This window comes from Leucoraja erinacea, chromosome 3 (assembly GCF_028641065.1).
Source record: "Leucoraja erinacea ecotype New England chromosome 3, Leri_hhj_1, whole genome shotgun sequence".
Classification (NCBI taxonomy): Eukaryota; Metazoa; Chordata; class Chondrichthyes; order Rajiformes; family Rajidae; genus Leucoraja; species Leucoraja erinaceus.
This window is the reverse complement of record NC_073379.1, coordinates 53,653,782-53,670,084: the sequence shown is the minus strand read 5'-3', so window position 1 is coordinate 53,670,084 and position 16,303 is coordinate 53,653,782. Positions and strand designations below refer to the sequence as shown.

At 39.8% G+C, this 16,303-nt stretch overlaps 1 protein-coding gene across 1 annotated transcript in view; it reads left to right on the top strand.

Annotated features, from left to right (window-relative positions):
- kcmf1 (potassium channel modulatory factor 1) overlaps window positions 1-16,303 on the top strand; it is a 106,135-nt gene that overhangs the window by 73,902 nt on the left and 15,930 nt on the right. The window contains exons 3-4 of the mRNA XM_055632695.1: window positions 4,495-4,634; window positions 12,733-12,834. Of these exons, the coding sequence (XP_055488670.1) occupies window positions 4,495-4,634; window positions 12,733-12,834 (242 nt within the window). The remainder of the gene's footprint in view (window positions 1-4,494; window positions 4,635-12,732; window positions 12,835-16,303) is intronic.

The window sequence follows — 16,303 nt, the reverse complement described above, 5'->3', positions numbered from 1 at the left end:
TTTTGTTGAAAAGCTTCTGCAGAGAAACACCTTTGACACATGGCTTAGGGTCTGTAGGAGAAGCAGTTGGCGAATCCTGGGAGATGGTTTTCTGAGCCATCTGTCATCAGCAGAACTCACAAACATGCATCAAGACCAGACTTAATGGTCTCCATGTCAGAACGATCCTGCTTGGTTGGAGAGTTGCTCCTACCATGTGCCGTCTTCAAGATGGCCACAGTGTAGATGAGTCAATCATCTGCCTCCTTGTGCATTTACCAAGAAGGGTTGGATGGGCCGTGTGTTGGCCTAGAAGGTTTAGAAAAAGATGCAATTGACCTTGTAATAATATCCTGTTCGAGTAGTTGAGTAGTAGAGGACTTGGTGATCGATGAGCTGTTCCTATTGACATATATCAGGCATGATATTCTTCCGATTTAAATCGGAATTACGATTTTTTTGTTTTCCTGTTTTTCAATTTTTTGTGCCCAATTATTTGGCAGCCAATCAACCGCTGTCTCTAAGGGGGTTGCGTCCAATCACCGACCGGCTTCCCTTAAAATTCCCATCCAATCAACAAATCGGTCTCCTGCCGTCCAATCAGCTGCTGTCTCCAAGGGCGTTGTGTCCAATCACATAATGCGCCGGCCATTCAGCGGCCAATCAGACGCAGTCTCCGAGGGGTGTTTCGGCCAATCACTGACCAGCTTCCCTTATTGATGCAGAAGATGGCTGCAGCCAAAATTAGTTCAGCCAACACAGTTCTCGGCAAAGAGACATTTCAGGTAACATTTTTTGTAAAGATTTTTTTAGCTGTATGATGTCATTTATTTCATGAAATATTCATAGTTTGTTCTTTTGTCAATCTAAAGTCAACTTGACTCAAAAAGCTTGTGGGGGGGGGGGGGTGCGCGCGCGGATACTTAAAAATAAATCGTAGGTGACATAACATCACTGGCAGGCAAGAGTAAGGATAATCTCAACATTTTTTAAAGTATAGGTAAGGACAAGAGGTTAATTGAAACAAAAATGAACCAAAAGAAAAATCTTTGTGGAGCCAGACAATTTTGTTTTGGGTTTATTGTCACGTCTACCGAGGTACAATGAAAAGCTTTGCTTTGCATGCTATCCAATTAGAGCATATACTGTACATAAAGATAATCACGTCAAACTCAAGTACAATAGATGGAGCAAAGGGGAAGGTACAGAGTGCAGAATATAGTTCTCAGCATTGTAGCACAATATTTCCATAGACAAAGTTCGATGTCCACAATGTGGTAGAGGTGAGTCGGACAGTACCATAGTTTAGACTGTTCAGAAGCCTGATAATGGGAAGAATTTCTTCCTGAGTTTGAAGAAGGGTCCTAACCCGAAAAGTCACCTATGTTCACCAGAGATACTACATAACCTGTTGAGTTACTCCAGCAATTTTATTTTTATAAACTAGCATCTGCAATTGCTTGTGTCTCAGTTGTAGGACAATAGCTCAGGGCTCTCACTTAACTTTTTTTCCCTGTTGCCAGCCGGGCAACCTAGGCAGCTTTTCAGGTTGTCAAATGACAGTTTAGGTGGTCATTTAGGACGGCTTGCATGACGCGTGCGATAATGTGCTCGGACGAAGTGCGTAGTTACCAGTCGGAATTATGCTCAATGAAGCATTCACATATTATTTCTGCTTTAAATAAAGTCACAAACTAAACATATTCACCAATCAAGACAGGATATATACCACAATGACATGCAGCAAAATTATAATCCAGTATCTCAACTCTTTTTACACATTGCAATTAATGCAATTTCTATTAGTTCTTTCCACTTCCAAACAAAAATGTGGTTGGATTATGCAAGCATGTTTTCTGTGAAGGAACAAAAATTATCATGACATGGCCATAGCATGGGTCGTTATTGCTATTGGCACAGAATCACTCTGGCTTCCCACATCATTTATCCATAACAAAATATACAGGTTGCAAGAAAATGTCTAAAGGCATTTTATGATAATAGCTGTTAAAACTGACTATACCCATCTGACAGGTTAAACATTACACTAACTGACAAGAGAGGGCCAAAGGACATAACTGCAGCAAATGTTCTTTTGGTAATATGTTTAAAGGTGTCAAAACACCACATCACTGGACATTCAGATTAGATGTATGTGTTGTGAGTGATTTCTTGCAATACAGCAGAAGAGTCTCCCGACAGCAATTTGGACCTCAAGTGCTGTGTTTATCTAACGTATTAAGCAATTTCCATCATATCTTTGGCAAAGCAAGACATGTTGATAAAGCTTGACAGATGCGTGTAAATGGTATGGTGTACAACATAATTCTCAATAGAAACATAGTTAATCAAAAGGCTTGTGCACAGCTTAATAAGAAACAAATGTATATGAGGTGCATCTGGGGTTTAGAATTACACATTTGCATCCGCACAGAGCATGAATTAAGCAACCACTGCATGTGCATCTGGGAGCATTTTACATGTTAGGATTGCATCCTGTAGAAATATCTGAAGTTAAGTTTGACTCTTCCTTGCAGCTGTCACTGACAGCTGACCAACGTTCTCACAATGAGAGGTTGGCCAGTCTACTCTGCCACACCGTGGAAGGTTGATTCACCATTGATGGTTGGCTCATTTTCCATTTCCCAGCTTAATTCCAAAATATTATTCAACATCATGCTTTAGAGAATGTTATACACGGCTTTGATTCTTGAACAATAAGATATTAATGTCTGAATTTAAACGGCCTCTACTGCTGAATATTCTTGACTGTCTCAATCATTTTGTAATGTCATAAAAAACCGTAAGAGGTGAGTATATTGTGTATGTTTTCTAAAGTTAACATATAAGGAATATTTGCAGTGCTCCTTTTTAAATTATTAGGTTTAGAAACTATAAAGTCTTAAATTAAAATAATTTGACAGTGGCACACACTAAATTAACCTTCACTATGTTTTTAATGCCTGCCTGGCTTTCCACCAGCTCTCTTGTACCTTTCTCTCTTGGTCTGGGAAGTTCAATTAATTTGGTGTTTGAATTGAAATATTGAAGCTCATGTGTTGTACCCTCCCATTACTGCATTCAGTGCTGGATCAGAAACAAGAATTTAATTGTCCTATCTGGGACACATGACAATAAACTCTCATGACTTGACGTTAATGCAACTCGCATTGGTGTCATCATTGATGCTGTGATTAAAACCTGCTCACTACCAGTCATTCTGGTTCACTCATGAAAAATTGTTTAGCAAGCAGAAACCTTTTTAGATTATATTCAGAGGTATACATTCATAAACGTCTAACAGGTGAAACATTTTCAGCTGGACTATTTAATTAGTGCATGAGTCTCTTAATTTGAGGTCAAATCCATATTACAATGAAAGATACATTACAATTTAACAAAAACATCCCCATCCATTCCCATACTGACCTTTCTTCCAGTTCCTGGAGGAACAGCACCTTATATGCTGCTTGGGTAACTTGCAATTCAAAGGTGTGAATATTGAATTCTCCAATATTAGGTAACCTCTAAGAAACCCCCCTCACCCTCCCCTTTCTCTCCCATACACCCCTTTTGTATCTGCACCCCCTCACCCCTCCCCCACCCACATTCCGTCTAACTTCATAATTCACAACTCTTAAATCCCTTTGTCTCTTTTTTTTGTTTTCATTCCTTTGCCCAACCATCTGCCCATCAACCCCTGCCACGCTTTGTCCTGCCCCTCCTTTCTTCCAACTTTCTCTTCCCCTTCCCCCCTCCCATAATCAGTCTGAAGAAGGGTCCCAACCCAAAATGTCTCCTCTCCTGGGATGCCACCTGACCCGCTGAGTTACTCCAGCACTTTGTCATTTTTTAAAGGCTTTAATAGGTTGCCTTACTGAAATATTTTTTTTTTTTTTATCAGCGCAAATATATTACCTTAAGTGCCAACTACTTGTACAACACCCATTTTCACAATAATTTCCCTTTGTGGTGTGGTGTAGATAATGCATTAGATGAGCAATAAGGCACTCAAAATTTGCCCACCCACTCTGTCCTAACAATAAGTATACACCAGGGTATCATATTCCCATTTACACTTTTCCATCAACCACTTATTTAATTTATTCTTGAACATTGAATCTGTGCTTTGGATATTTACTCTGGCAGTGCATTGCAAGGCTTCATTATTTTAATCTATTCTTCCTCGGCCTTTCTTTCAACAGTCTTTCGTAATTTCACGTCCATCAAATCCCACCCTATTCTCTTTTACTCTAGTTAAAAGGCTTGAAATATTGGATATATTTTTATTTTTGTACATAACAATTGAGAATATTTTCAGAAATTGCTGTAGGATTCATAATATTAAAATATGTGAAAATTGCATTATGTATTCACAGTTGAGTTTTCAACTTTGCTTAATACTTTTGTGTAGATCCAGGTTAGGGTTATTTTCGGGTGAACAAATATCCTATGGTATTTGCACACATGAAATAGGCAATTGTATGTATTGATCTATACGTTATTGTTTTGCAGATTTGTATTACGGTGGGGAAGCCTTGTCAGTTGAACAGCCACAGTCTTTTACTTGTCCTTACTGTGGGAAAATGGGGTTCACTGAAACAACTCTCCAGGAACATGTTACTTCAGAGCATGCAGAAACATCAACAGAAGTGGTAAGAGGCATCTAGGACTTTGAAAACAAATGTTTTATGTTGTGGATGAGACTGACAAGGCTACTTTATGGCCCATCTCCAGATGTCCTTATGAAATTGAGTCAGCCACTAATTGTAGGACTGGAGTTACATGTAGAACCGACTGGGTAGTGGTGATCGTGCCTTGCATAAAGGACATTAATGACTATTTGGCTTTACTTGATAAAATGATGGCTTTCATTGTGGTTTAAGGTGTATTAAGTTTAATTTCAAAACGTGTGAACTTCTAACCAATGAGTACTTTTCCAATAACCATTAGTTTACTATGAATTAGTTCCATTTACCAACCAACAGTTCTAGTGCAGAACCTTGTGACATTAAATCTGCATGCTCAGAATTTCCATTATCTGTTTGCACTATGGACATCTCTATTGCAATCTTGCTATGTCCATGCGATTTCAGAATTAACTTTGTATCTAACTGTATGTGTATTTTCGCTATTTTTCCAGAGACAAACTCATGATTTCTATCGACCTTATTTTGGCCTTTCTCAATACCACTTTTATTCTGTCCCCTCCCCATTCCGGTAGCTTTAATTTCTATATCTGTATTTCTTCTCTCCTGTCATTGGTTTGGGAATATTACGTATTCATGGGAGAGTTTTGTCATGGAGGTGTACAATTATTACCTATATATCTCTGTATATATTGTAAAAGTATGTCCCTTTCCATCTCCATCCCTTCCTCTAGCCTCACAATTTACTCCTCTTCTCCTTATCGCTCAGCCTTTTTTCTCTTTTTCATCTCCTTTTCACCCATCTGCCAATCAAGCCCCCCCCCCCCCTCATCTGTATCCACCTATCACTTCCTACCTTTGTCCTGCCCCCACCTCCAAGCTTTCTGCCCCTCTACTACAATCAATCTGAAGAAGGAAACCAGTCTGAAATATTGCGTAACCATGCTCTGCAAGGATGCTGTCTGGCCTGCTGAGTTCCTTGTGTTTTTTCCCACAAGATTCCAGCATCTGCAGTTCCTTGTGTCTATTCTGTAAAATCACGGGTTGGTCACATTTGCTCTGGAGGCACCAACACCTTTTGAGTGCCTCCCCTTGTTTGATTCTAAAATATACTTCAGCTTCATTTTAAGGGTGAGACAAAACCTAGAAAGTGATAGGTGGATACGTGACGGGATGATAAGCAGCTGGGTGGAGCAAACGACAAATGCTAGAGGTGAAAAGAGGACAAAAGGGTGTTGGATAAGAAAATAACAGCATAACATGTAAACCAGAGGGAAGGATATGGGTGGAAGGTGACAGTGAGGGGGGTAAGAGACAGGATAAAAGAGATGGATGGTATTTGAGGATGGGTGATGAGCATGTGGAGGAGGAGAAGGGAGCAGAGTGATGGGTGTGGTTGGAGGTAGTGGCAGAAATGTGTGCGCACTGGGGTGAGGGGAGGGCATTACCTGAAATTGGTGAATTGAATCTTTATACTGTTAGGTTGTAAGCTGCTAAAGTGAAATATGAGGTGCTCTTCTTCCAGACGAAACCACGAACAGAAAGGTAGATATGGGAAAGGAAATTAAGATGGTTGTCAACCGGGACCCCCAGCAGGCATTGGCAAGCTTATGTTTGGTCTCACCAATGTAGAGGAGACCACTTTGGGAGCACTGAATGCAATCCAGCCTCATCTGTTGCATCTATGCTGACTATTCCTGATCAGTCCTGGCCTTTCCAAATGCAAATAAATCCAATGTCCTAGAATTCCGTCCAATAACCTTCCCACCACTGATGTAAGGCTTGCAGGCCTGTAATTTCTTGACTTGCCCTTGCAGCCCTGTTTAAATAAATACACAACAACAGCCATCCTCCTGCCTTCGAGTTCTTCCCCCATGACTAACAATGATACAGATTTCGCTGCCAGCTATCTTTCCTCCACTTGGCTCCCACGCCACCCCAGGATACACTAGATCATGCCCAGGGGATTTGTCTATCTTTATGCACCAACACCTCCTTCATAATGTCTAAATGCTTCAGGATATCGCTGTTTTCGTCTTATGGAGAAAAAGTTGATCCGCTTTATTGGTTAGGCTTAATTTTTTTTGTGATATAATTAAAACATTTTCTTGAGGGGAAAATTAGTGAAACTGTTGATTGGATTTAATTGTTGGGATGCAGTCATGTTTGACAGTCTGAAAGGTAAGTCTAGTAAAATAAAAAAGTATTCATTTTTGGGATCGAGGTGTTGTTAGCAAGGCAAGCATGTATCGCTGCCCCAGTTGCTTTCAAAATGATTTTAGCCACCTCTTTAACAACAGTCCTTCTGGAGAAGATATTCCCTTGGTGCCATTGAGGAGGATATTCTAGGATTTAGACACAACAATGATGATGTGCAACCCTGGGTGGAGCCTGCAGGTGGTGGTGCTCTCATGTGCCTGCCACCCTTGTTATTAGTGGTAGAGGCCATGGATTTGAGAAGTGCTTTCAGAGTAACCTGGGCTAGTAACTGCAATGCATTTTATAGATTACCTCAACAGCTACAGTCATCTCGTGTTGGAGAGAATGTATGTTTTGAGTGTTTGAGTCCTAAACAGCAGACTACAATGTCCTGGATGGCGCTGATCTTTTTTGTGAGTTGTTGGAGCTGTACTTATCCAGGCAAGTGAATGTCAGTCACATTCTTCCTATGTTGAACAATACTGGAAATCCATAATTTTTTCCAGTACATTAAAGAGCAAACACATGGCAGGAGGTTTATAGGTCAAATATTTTGTCATGGTAGAAGAGGTTTAAAACTATATTTGTGATTTATGGGGTATTAATAGGATGGTACATGTTTATTTGGCAATTTGTTGCTCAAAAGTCAAACCTGTACGATTTATAAAAACAAAACAAATAGTATGTTCTGCTCTTTTCTCAGTTTAGTTTAGTCTAGAGATACAGCGTGGAAACGGGCCCTCGGTCCAGCGATCCCCACACATTGACAGTGTCCTGAACACACTAGGGACAATGTACACTTATATCAAGTGTACAAACCCAAGCCAATTGACCTACAAACCTGTCCGACTTTGGAGTGTGGGAGGAAACTAAAGATTTCTGAGAAAACCCACACGGTCACGAGGAGAACGTACAAACTCCGTTCAGGCAATACGCGTCATCGGGATGGAACCCGGGTCTCTGGTGCTGTAAGCCAACAACTCTACCGCTATTCCACCCTGCTGCCTTGTTTTATCCTTGGAAACACCCCCACTCTCCCATGGGGTTCATTTGCATATGTTAGACTTGTATAGAAAGAAACAGCACAGATCTCTAAATCCATCTTGACAACTATCCTCTATTTATAGGTATGTTGCAAAGCGTACCTGAAGCATCGCTGAAAATCTGTCGCTGTGGGTGTGCGCGATTTTGGCACCGTTTAGAGGGGGGCGGGTTTAAAACGCGATTTTCCCTAGGCTGTTCAAATCGAGGATGTTCAGCCTAGTTAATTATTAACGAAAAATCGCTGGAAGATTCCGTCGCGTTAGCTATTATTACTTTTAAGGGCTTTATTTAATCGTTATAGTAGTTTAAAAATTAACCTCTAAACCCGCGACCACCGGCAACCGGCCGGATCTCATACAGCGGACAACAGAAGGTAGGCTGTTTATTTTTACATTAAAAAGGGCTTCTTAAGATCCCTTTATACAAAGTTTAATGTTGCGAGTAGCTAATTTGGGCCCCATTATATCCCGCAGTATTTTTCTGGGCATTTGACGGCACAAATCTACCGCAATGTGAACGTTCTAAACCAGCGCGTTCACAGGATCCCACTAGAAAGCTGATTTAAATGGACTTTAATTTACAGCAATTAAACTAAATTCCTTCCATTTGGCCTATAAATTAATGTAAATGAGATTTAAAAATCATGTTTTATTGTGAATTGTTTGTGAATATTATTTGGACACTTAGGCTATTTAAAAATGTTAATCATTTATTAAGAAATTGATAGTCAAGTCAAGTCAAGTTTATTTGTCACATACACATACGAGATGTGCAGTGAAATGAAAGTGGCAATGCTTGCGGACTTTTGTGCAAAAGACAAACAACAAAACAACCAAACAAATTATAAACACAATCATAACACACATATTCTTTTACATAATAAATAATGGAAGGAAAAACGTTCAGTAGAGTTAGTCCCTGGTGAGATAGGCGTTTACAGTCCGAATTGCCTCTGGGAATTTAGATCTAGTAATTGAAGGTTGAAATTAGCTACAATTGGGTAACTAACTAATTATATGCTTTAATTTCAGGTCATCCAAGTAAGATTATTTTATATTTGTTTCAGAATGCTTCAATCTATGATAACTGAAAATGTCATTCAGTTCTCTTAATTTTTAAGAAAGTTATGTGCTTTTGACTGTCCACGATCACAGCTTTTTTGTTATGTCCATAGAAAATCAATAGGGAACAAGATGCTAATTTCCGAGTATGAAAATGGCCATAACTTTTAAATACTTGAGATATGAAAGTGAATTAGGTGTCAAATTAAACTTCTTTTTATGCTTTATCTGATGGGATAAATTGCAGACTTGATTTTTAAAATCTCAAAATTTTGTAACATTGCTACTATTTACACTAATCTATATTCATCCCATTTTAAATTATCCCTACATTCCCATAAATTGCCCCCAGATCTACCAAACATCTACACACGAGGGGGAATTTACAGTGGCCATTTAATCTATCAACTGCACAATTTTGGAATGTGGGAGGAAACCAAAGCACCCGGAGGAAACCCAAACCATTATAGGAATAATGTGCAAACTCCATGCAGACAGCAACCGAGGTCAGCACTGAACATGGCGGCGCTGCAAAGCAGCAGCAGTGCTAGGTACACTATTGTGCAGCCATTATAATTCTTCATTCAATTGATTGTATTGTGATTCCAGTTGATTTTTCTACCATGGAGATAGGAAAGAGCCCATCACATGGAATTATTTACCCTTCTTCAGCATCCACTCTCAGAAGTTGTGCAGAAGTGACTGACTGCCAATCTTAATTAAAACTTTATTTTGAACAATGTCTGATAAGGTGGGCTGATCCAGAAGATGCATGGGAACCAAAACTCTCTAAAGTTGCAATGTAATTTCCTCACTCTTATACTGAATGCATTGAAAAATGAAAGCAAGCGTAACACACGCCTTCTTTACTGCTGTGTCTTTTGTGGCCACTTTCAGGGAGCTATGGACTTGGCCCCGAAGATATCTATGTACATCAATGCTGTTAACGGTCTTACCATTTGCTGCACTCTTCCCCCTTGCATTCAACTTCCTAAAGTGCAACACCTCACACTTGCTCAGATGAATCTCCATCTGCAATTTCTCCGCTAATGTCTAGCTGATATATATTCTTTTGTATATATTATTTAAAAATTGATATTAATATATTTATTATTGTCACGTGTACTGAGATACAGTGAAACACTTTTTGTTGCGTGCTATCCAGTCAATTAAAAGATTATACATGATTACAATCAAGCTGACCACAATGTACAGTACAGGATAAAGGGTATAACGGGTTTAGTGCAAGATAAACTTTGTTTAAAGCTTCCAAGTAGGAAGGTTTACAAAGTTGTCTTTGGAGTATTTACAATGCAGTCTTATAATATTTTTAAGGAGTAGGCAAGACAAGCATTTAATCATTTCCAAGGTTGTTTGCATAAATGTTTCTATACAGGTTCTTCACTTTCTTTTATTTGCTACGTGTTAGCATGTGTTGCAATGATAAAATGAGTCTTCACATTGGAAAACAACTCTGTCAGTCTTTCCAATGGAAACAAAATTAGTTTTGTAAAGGACAGTTTTTCAACATTGTTTCTGCTGTTCTCAGTCTTGCATCTCTGCACTATGGTCGAATAAATGATAACCTTGGTAACAATTGTGAGAGGGATTTGAGCTCACTGCACATGATCGTTTGAGGGCAGTGTTGCTTTGCTTATACACATTTAATTTTTTGATCATGAAATATTGACATGGGTTTAATGCATTAGTCCTTGGTTAGTTATATTAACTGGATATTTCCACTAATTGTAACTAAAACAGCATCAATATGTTTCCCATCACCCAAAACAGCCGTTATTCTTTGTCCACGACAACTGATAATGATTGTTTTTTAATATCCTAGAAAGGGGTAAGCATCCTCATGTCAGTCCATTGACACTGTTATAGCATTAAACAAATGCAATAAGCTCATTGGCATCTGTAAGAAAAAAAGCCCGGTTGATGCTTGGCTATAAATCACTGTGTGCAGTGTTCAGTAAAAGGGATTTCCTTTCTCCCTCACTTTTACATTGTGAACTTTAATTGGAAATCAAACCTGCTGCACATTAAAATAAAGATACAAAATGCTGGAAATAGTAGGTCAGAGAAACAAAGTTAATGCTTCAGGCTAAAGACCTTTTGCTGGGGAAGGAGACAAAAGAAACTTCTTCGACCTGAAAGATCAACTTTGCTTCTCTTTGCACAGATGCTACCTGACCTGAGTATTCTGTTTTATTGTGGTCTTTAATGGGTTAAAAGACCACTGGCCAACAATAAATAATGCAAAGAAATGCAGATGGCGGATAATACACAAAAGCACACAAAGTGCTGGAGTAAATCAGCAGATGAGGCAGCATCGCTGGAGAACACGGGTAGGTGACGCTGGGATGCTTCTTCAGACTGATTCAGCCAACACTTTATGCCATTTCACCGTAAAACTAGGCACTAATGCTGCTGGTTTGCACTTGGGAGCTCTTCTTAACCCACCGCATGTTCCAGTGGCACGACCGTTGTTACAGCTCACATTGTAGCCCCTGGGGACTGTGCGTTCTTCAGGCCGCTGTTAATGCAAGATGTGCTTATTCACCTCTCATCTGCTGCTGCTTCCAAGGTGATGTTGAGGACTCTGAGACAGAAGGAGAAGTTGGTGATGGTGGAAAGGTGGTGGAGGGGGGGTTGGGGGGGGGGGGGGGGGGGGGGGGGAGGGGGGGGGGGGGGGAATAGGGGGAGGGAGAGTAGGGAAGAGACCGAGTGGACAGACGATGGGAGCAGGAGGCGGCGGTGGTCATGTTGGGACGGACAAAGCATCGACCGACAGGAAGAAGCAGCAGCAGGTGGGAGGTTGAGTTAGCCCCATGGTGGCTGTGACCTCCTGCCAAAGAAAGCGCTGACCCCAGGATACAAAGTGAGCCACAACAATAGCTGCTTGAACTGGACCGTGCAATGGGTGAAGAAGGGCTCGGTGGTGCACCTTGCTAGTCGGATGCCAGGCCCCCAAGCGGCCAAGAGGCAGTGCGACCTGGGAAGCATCAGCATGTCAGTCTGCTGAATTGCGTTGTAAAGGGGTCAGTTAAAACTAGGGTTTACTGTATATCAAATGAATTTGGAAGATCTACGAATTTTACATTTGAAAGTGAGGGGGAAAAACATGCTGGACACCACCATGGCCACACACTCGTTTCGCTCCTGCCATCAGGAAGAAGTATAGGAGCCTGAAAACTGTAACATCCAGGTTCAGGAGCAGCATCTTCCAAATAACCATCAAGCTATTAAACGCAACAAACTCCAAAGAAGATCCCAACTACATAGATTTGGGGGCATTGTTTTTGCCTTTGCACTGTTTTTGTTTATTTGTGGTTTTTGTTGTTTATTATGGTGCTTACAATGTACTATGTTTACATATCTGTTGTGCTGCTGCAAGTAAATATGTCATTGTTCCATTTCAGAATATGACAATAAAACACTCTCGACTCGTGACTCTTGAAAGATCATTGGGCATTCATTGGCAGTAATGTGCAGTTAAGGTTATAGTTAGATCAGTCATAATCTATTGAAAGTGCTCGTACAAAGGGCCAACTTTCCTACTCTAACATATAATCTGTATGTATTTAATGTAGAAGGATGGAAACAGTGGATTTGTCATGAACCATCCACTCTTACTTTTTGCTGCACTTCTCAAGATAGTTCAGTTCCTTTTCTGAATATTCAAATTAAGGCTTTCTTTATTTCTTCATCCCAAAGCTTGTTTGCATCCACTTGCCTGAACTCTGGACTTCATAATAATTATAAGTGATCATTTAACTTTTTTTAATGTGTTGCAGGTTTGTCCAATCTGTGCAGCATTACCTGGCGGGGATCCTAATCATGTCACAGACGACTTTGCAGCTCATCTTACACTTGAACACAGGGCTCCTAGAGATTTAATATCCTTTCTTTGAGTATAACATTTATTGTACGTGCGTAAAGGAAAACTGTTCTACACCTGTTTACAAACATCTTAAGTTGGGAACTTTTAATGGTGTATTTTCTCAACAATGTCGCAATGAACAGTAAATAACAAAACAATAGAATTTGTGGTGAATGCAGTCTGCTTGTGCCATTATGAGGTGTTGAATTTTTGCATTACACCATGACCTTTTTTTATTTGAGAAATGTTTGTAAACCATTCTGTTATTGGATTTGCTTGCATAATTGGTTGGATCACATAATTTGCCTATTGAGAATATTGTAAGAATGGTCTCCTGTGATGATTTTTTTTCAAATTAGCGATGTAATTCCTGTATATTCAAAAATAATATTTCTCCTCTTTTCAGCTACATTGTTAGCTTCATGCATACTCATGCAACTTGATTTTCAAAAAAAGTATTACATCTAAATTGAGATGTTGTTATTGATGCCCAGAGCTAAATAATTCAGATGCTAAATTATCGGCAAGATGCAATTCTGAAGGATAATGTAGCTATACAATTTACAGTACCCTCCATAATGTTTGGAACAAAGACCCATCATTTGTTTATTTGCCTCTGTTCTCCACAATTTGAGATTTATAATAGAAAAAAAAATCAGATGTGGTTAAAGTGCACATTGTCAGATTTTAATAAAGGGTATTTTTATACATTTTGGTTTCACCATGTAGAAATTACAGCTCACCACCACTTCAGGGCACCATAATGTTTGGGACACATGGCTTCGCAGGCGTTTGTAATTGCTCAGATGTGTTTAAATGCCTCCTTAATGCAGGTATAAGAGAGCTATCAGCATCTAGTATTTCCTCCAGTCTTTCCATCACCTTTGGAAACTTTTATTGCTGTTTATCAACATGAGGACCAAAGTTGTGCCAATGAAAGTCAAAGAAGCCATTATGAGACTGAGTAATAAGAATAAAACTGTTAGAGACATCAGCCAAACCTTAGGCTTACTAAACTCAATTGTTTGGAACATCTTAAGGGGAAAGAGAGCACTGGTGAGCTTACTAATCGCAAAGGGATTGGCAGGCCAAGGAAGACCTCCACAGCTGATGACAGAATAATTCTCTCTATAATAAAGAAAAATCCCCAAACACCTGTTCGACTGATCAGAAACACACTTCAGGCGCCAGGTGTGCATTTGTCAATGACCACTGTCTGCAGAAGACTTCATGAACAGAAATAGAGGCTCCATTGCAAGATGCAAACCACTGGTTAGCTGCAAAAATAGGATGGCCAGGTTACAGTTTGCCCACAGTTCTGGAAAAAAGTCTTGTGGACAGATGAGACGAAGATTAAGTTATATCAGAGTGATTGCAAGAGCAAAGTATGGAGGAGCGAAAGAACCGCCCAAGATCCAAAGCATAGCACCTCATCTGTGAAACACAGTGGTGGGAGTGTTATGGCCTGGGCATGTATGGCTGCTGAAGGTACTGGCTCACTTATCTTCATTGATGATACAACTGCTGATGGTAGTAGCGGAATGAATTCTGAAGTGTATAGACACATCTTATCTGCTCAAGTCAAACAAATGCCTCAAAACTCATTGGCCAGCAGTTCATTATACAGCAAGACAATGATCCCAAACATACTTCTAAAGCAACAAAGCTAAAAAATGGTAATTTCTTGAGTGGCCAAGTTAATCACCAGATCCGAACCCAATTGAGCATGCTTTTTATATGCTGAAGGGAAAACTGAAGGGGACTAGCCCCCAAAACAAGCATAAGCTAAAGATGGCAGAGCATAACGAGTGAAGACACCCAGCAACTGGTGATGCCCATGAATCGCAGATTTCAAGCAGACATTGCATGCAAAGGATATGCAACAAAATACTAAACATGCTACTTTCATTTACATGACATTGCTGTGTCCTAAACATCATGGTGCCCTGAAATGGGGGGACTATGTATAAACACTGCTGTCATTTCTACATGGGGAAACCAAAATGTATAAAAATGGCCTTTATTAAAATCTGACATTGTTTATTAAAATCTGACAACAGCAATAAAAGTTTCCAAATGTGATGGAAAGACTGCAGGAAAGACTAGGTGCTGAGAGCTCTCTTATACCTGCATTAAGGAGGCAATTAAACACACCTAAGCAATTACAAATACCTGTGAAGCCATGTGTCCCTGTATGTATAAACGCAGCTGTAATTTCTACATGGTGAAACCAAAATCTATAAAAATTGCCTTTATTAAAATCTGACAATGTGCACTTGAACCACATGTGATTTGTTTTCTACTACAAATCTCAAATTGTGGAGCATAGAGGCAAATAAATAAATGATGGGTCTTTGTCCCAAACACTATGGAGGGCATTGTATGTCCAGACGTCTTACTGCTTATTAGCCAAACTGTTCTGAACATCATTCTTCTCCACAATTCCAACAGATTACATATGGATCTCTTCTGATTCTGAAGTCTGTGTGATCTTGCTGTGCTGGACAAGCTAAAGCAACAAATTTGCTTACATGTAGTCATGTATTAAAGTCCTTTGTAGGCCTTCCTTGACTTCAATGAATTCTTTCAACTAAAAAAGTGCTGGAGCAACTCAATGGGTTTGTTTAATCTCCTAGACCAGTGCATCTGATTAATCTCAACGTGAGGAAGAATGCACGTCCTGGATGCAGTAAAGATTTACTAGTCTGGTCCCATTGATGGCAGGTTTGATATATGTGGAATAATTGACTAGAGTGGAACTCTTTTTTAAGAGTTTAAAAGTATTTGTTTATGTTGCCCAAGCTGTCTATCCAAGCTAATTACATTTGCCTGCATTTGGCTCATATCCCTCTTAACTCTTTTCTAGCCTTGTACCTCTCTAAATTCCTTTTAAACAATTGTAACTTTACCCACCTCTGCAGCTTCCTCTGGCAGCTCTTTACATATATCCACCTATGTGGAATATTAATAGAGGAAAAATAAAATAAAAGAGTAGACTGATCAGAAAGATCTTGTGTCCTGATGTAAAAAGAAAACGGCCAAATGAGCACAAATTTCCCCCTTGTAGCAAATACCTTGTTTTTTCTTCATGGAAGAATATGAAACTCGCCAAAAGAATCGGCTGATTAAGAGATTTAGTGAAAGTGAGGTAATTAAGGAACTTGGTTTTAGTCACAACAGCTTATAAACTGATAAATCCCAAGGACTTGATCATCCTAATGTTTTGAAGGGGGTGATTTTATAGATGACTAGACCAAGTGCAGACCCGTTGGGTCTGCTCCCCCAATGGTGTGATCCCCCAACCCAATATTCCACCATGCACCCGTCTCCTCCATTGGAACTGAGCCCGTTCCCAAATGTAAGATTGCAGCCCTCCCCTGCCTGCTGTAGCAGTGAAAAGTTCAGTGTTCCTCTCTTGCAACTTTGTTTCGAAGTGTGTTGGAAGCTGACATGTAATTGGAGAAGCCTGTTTATTTTTGAAATAG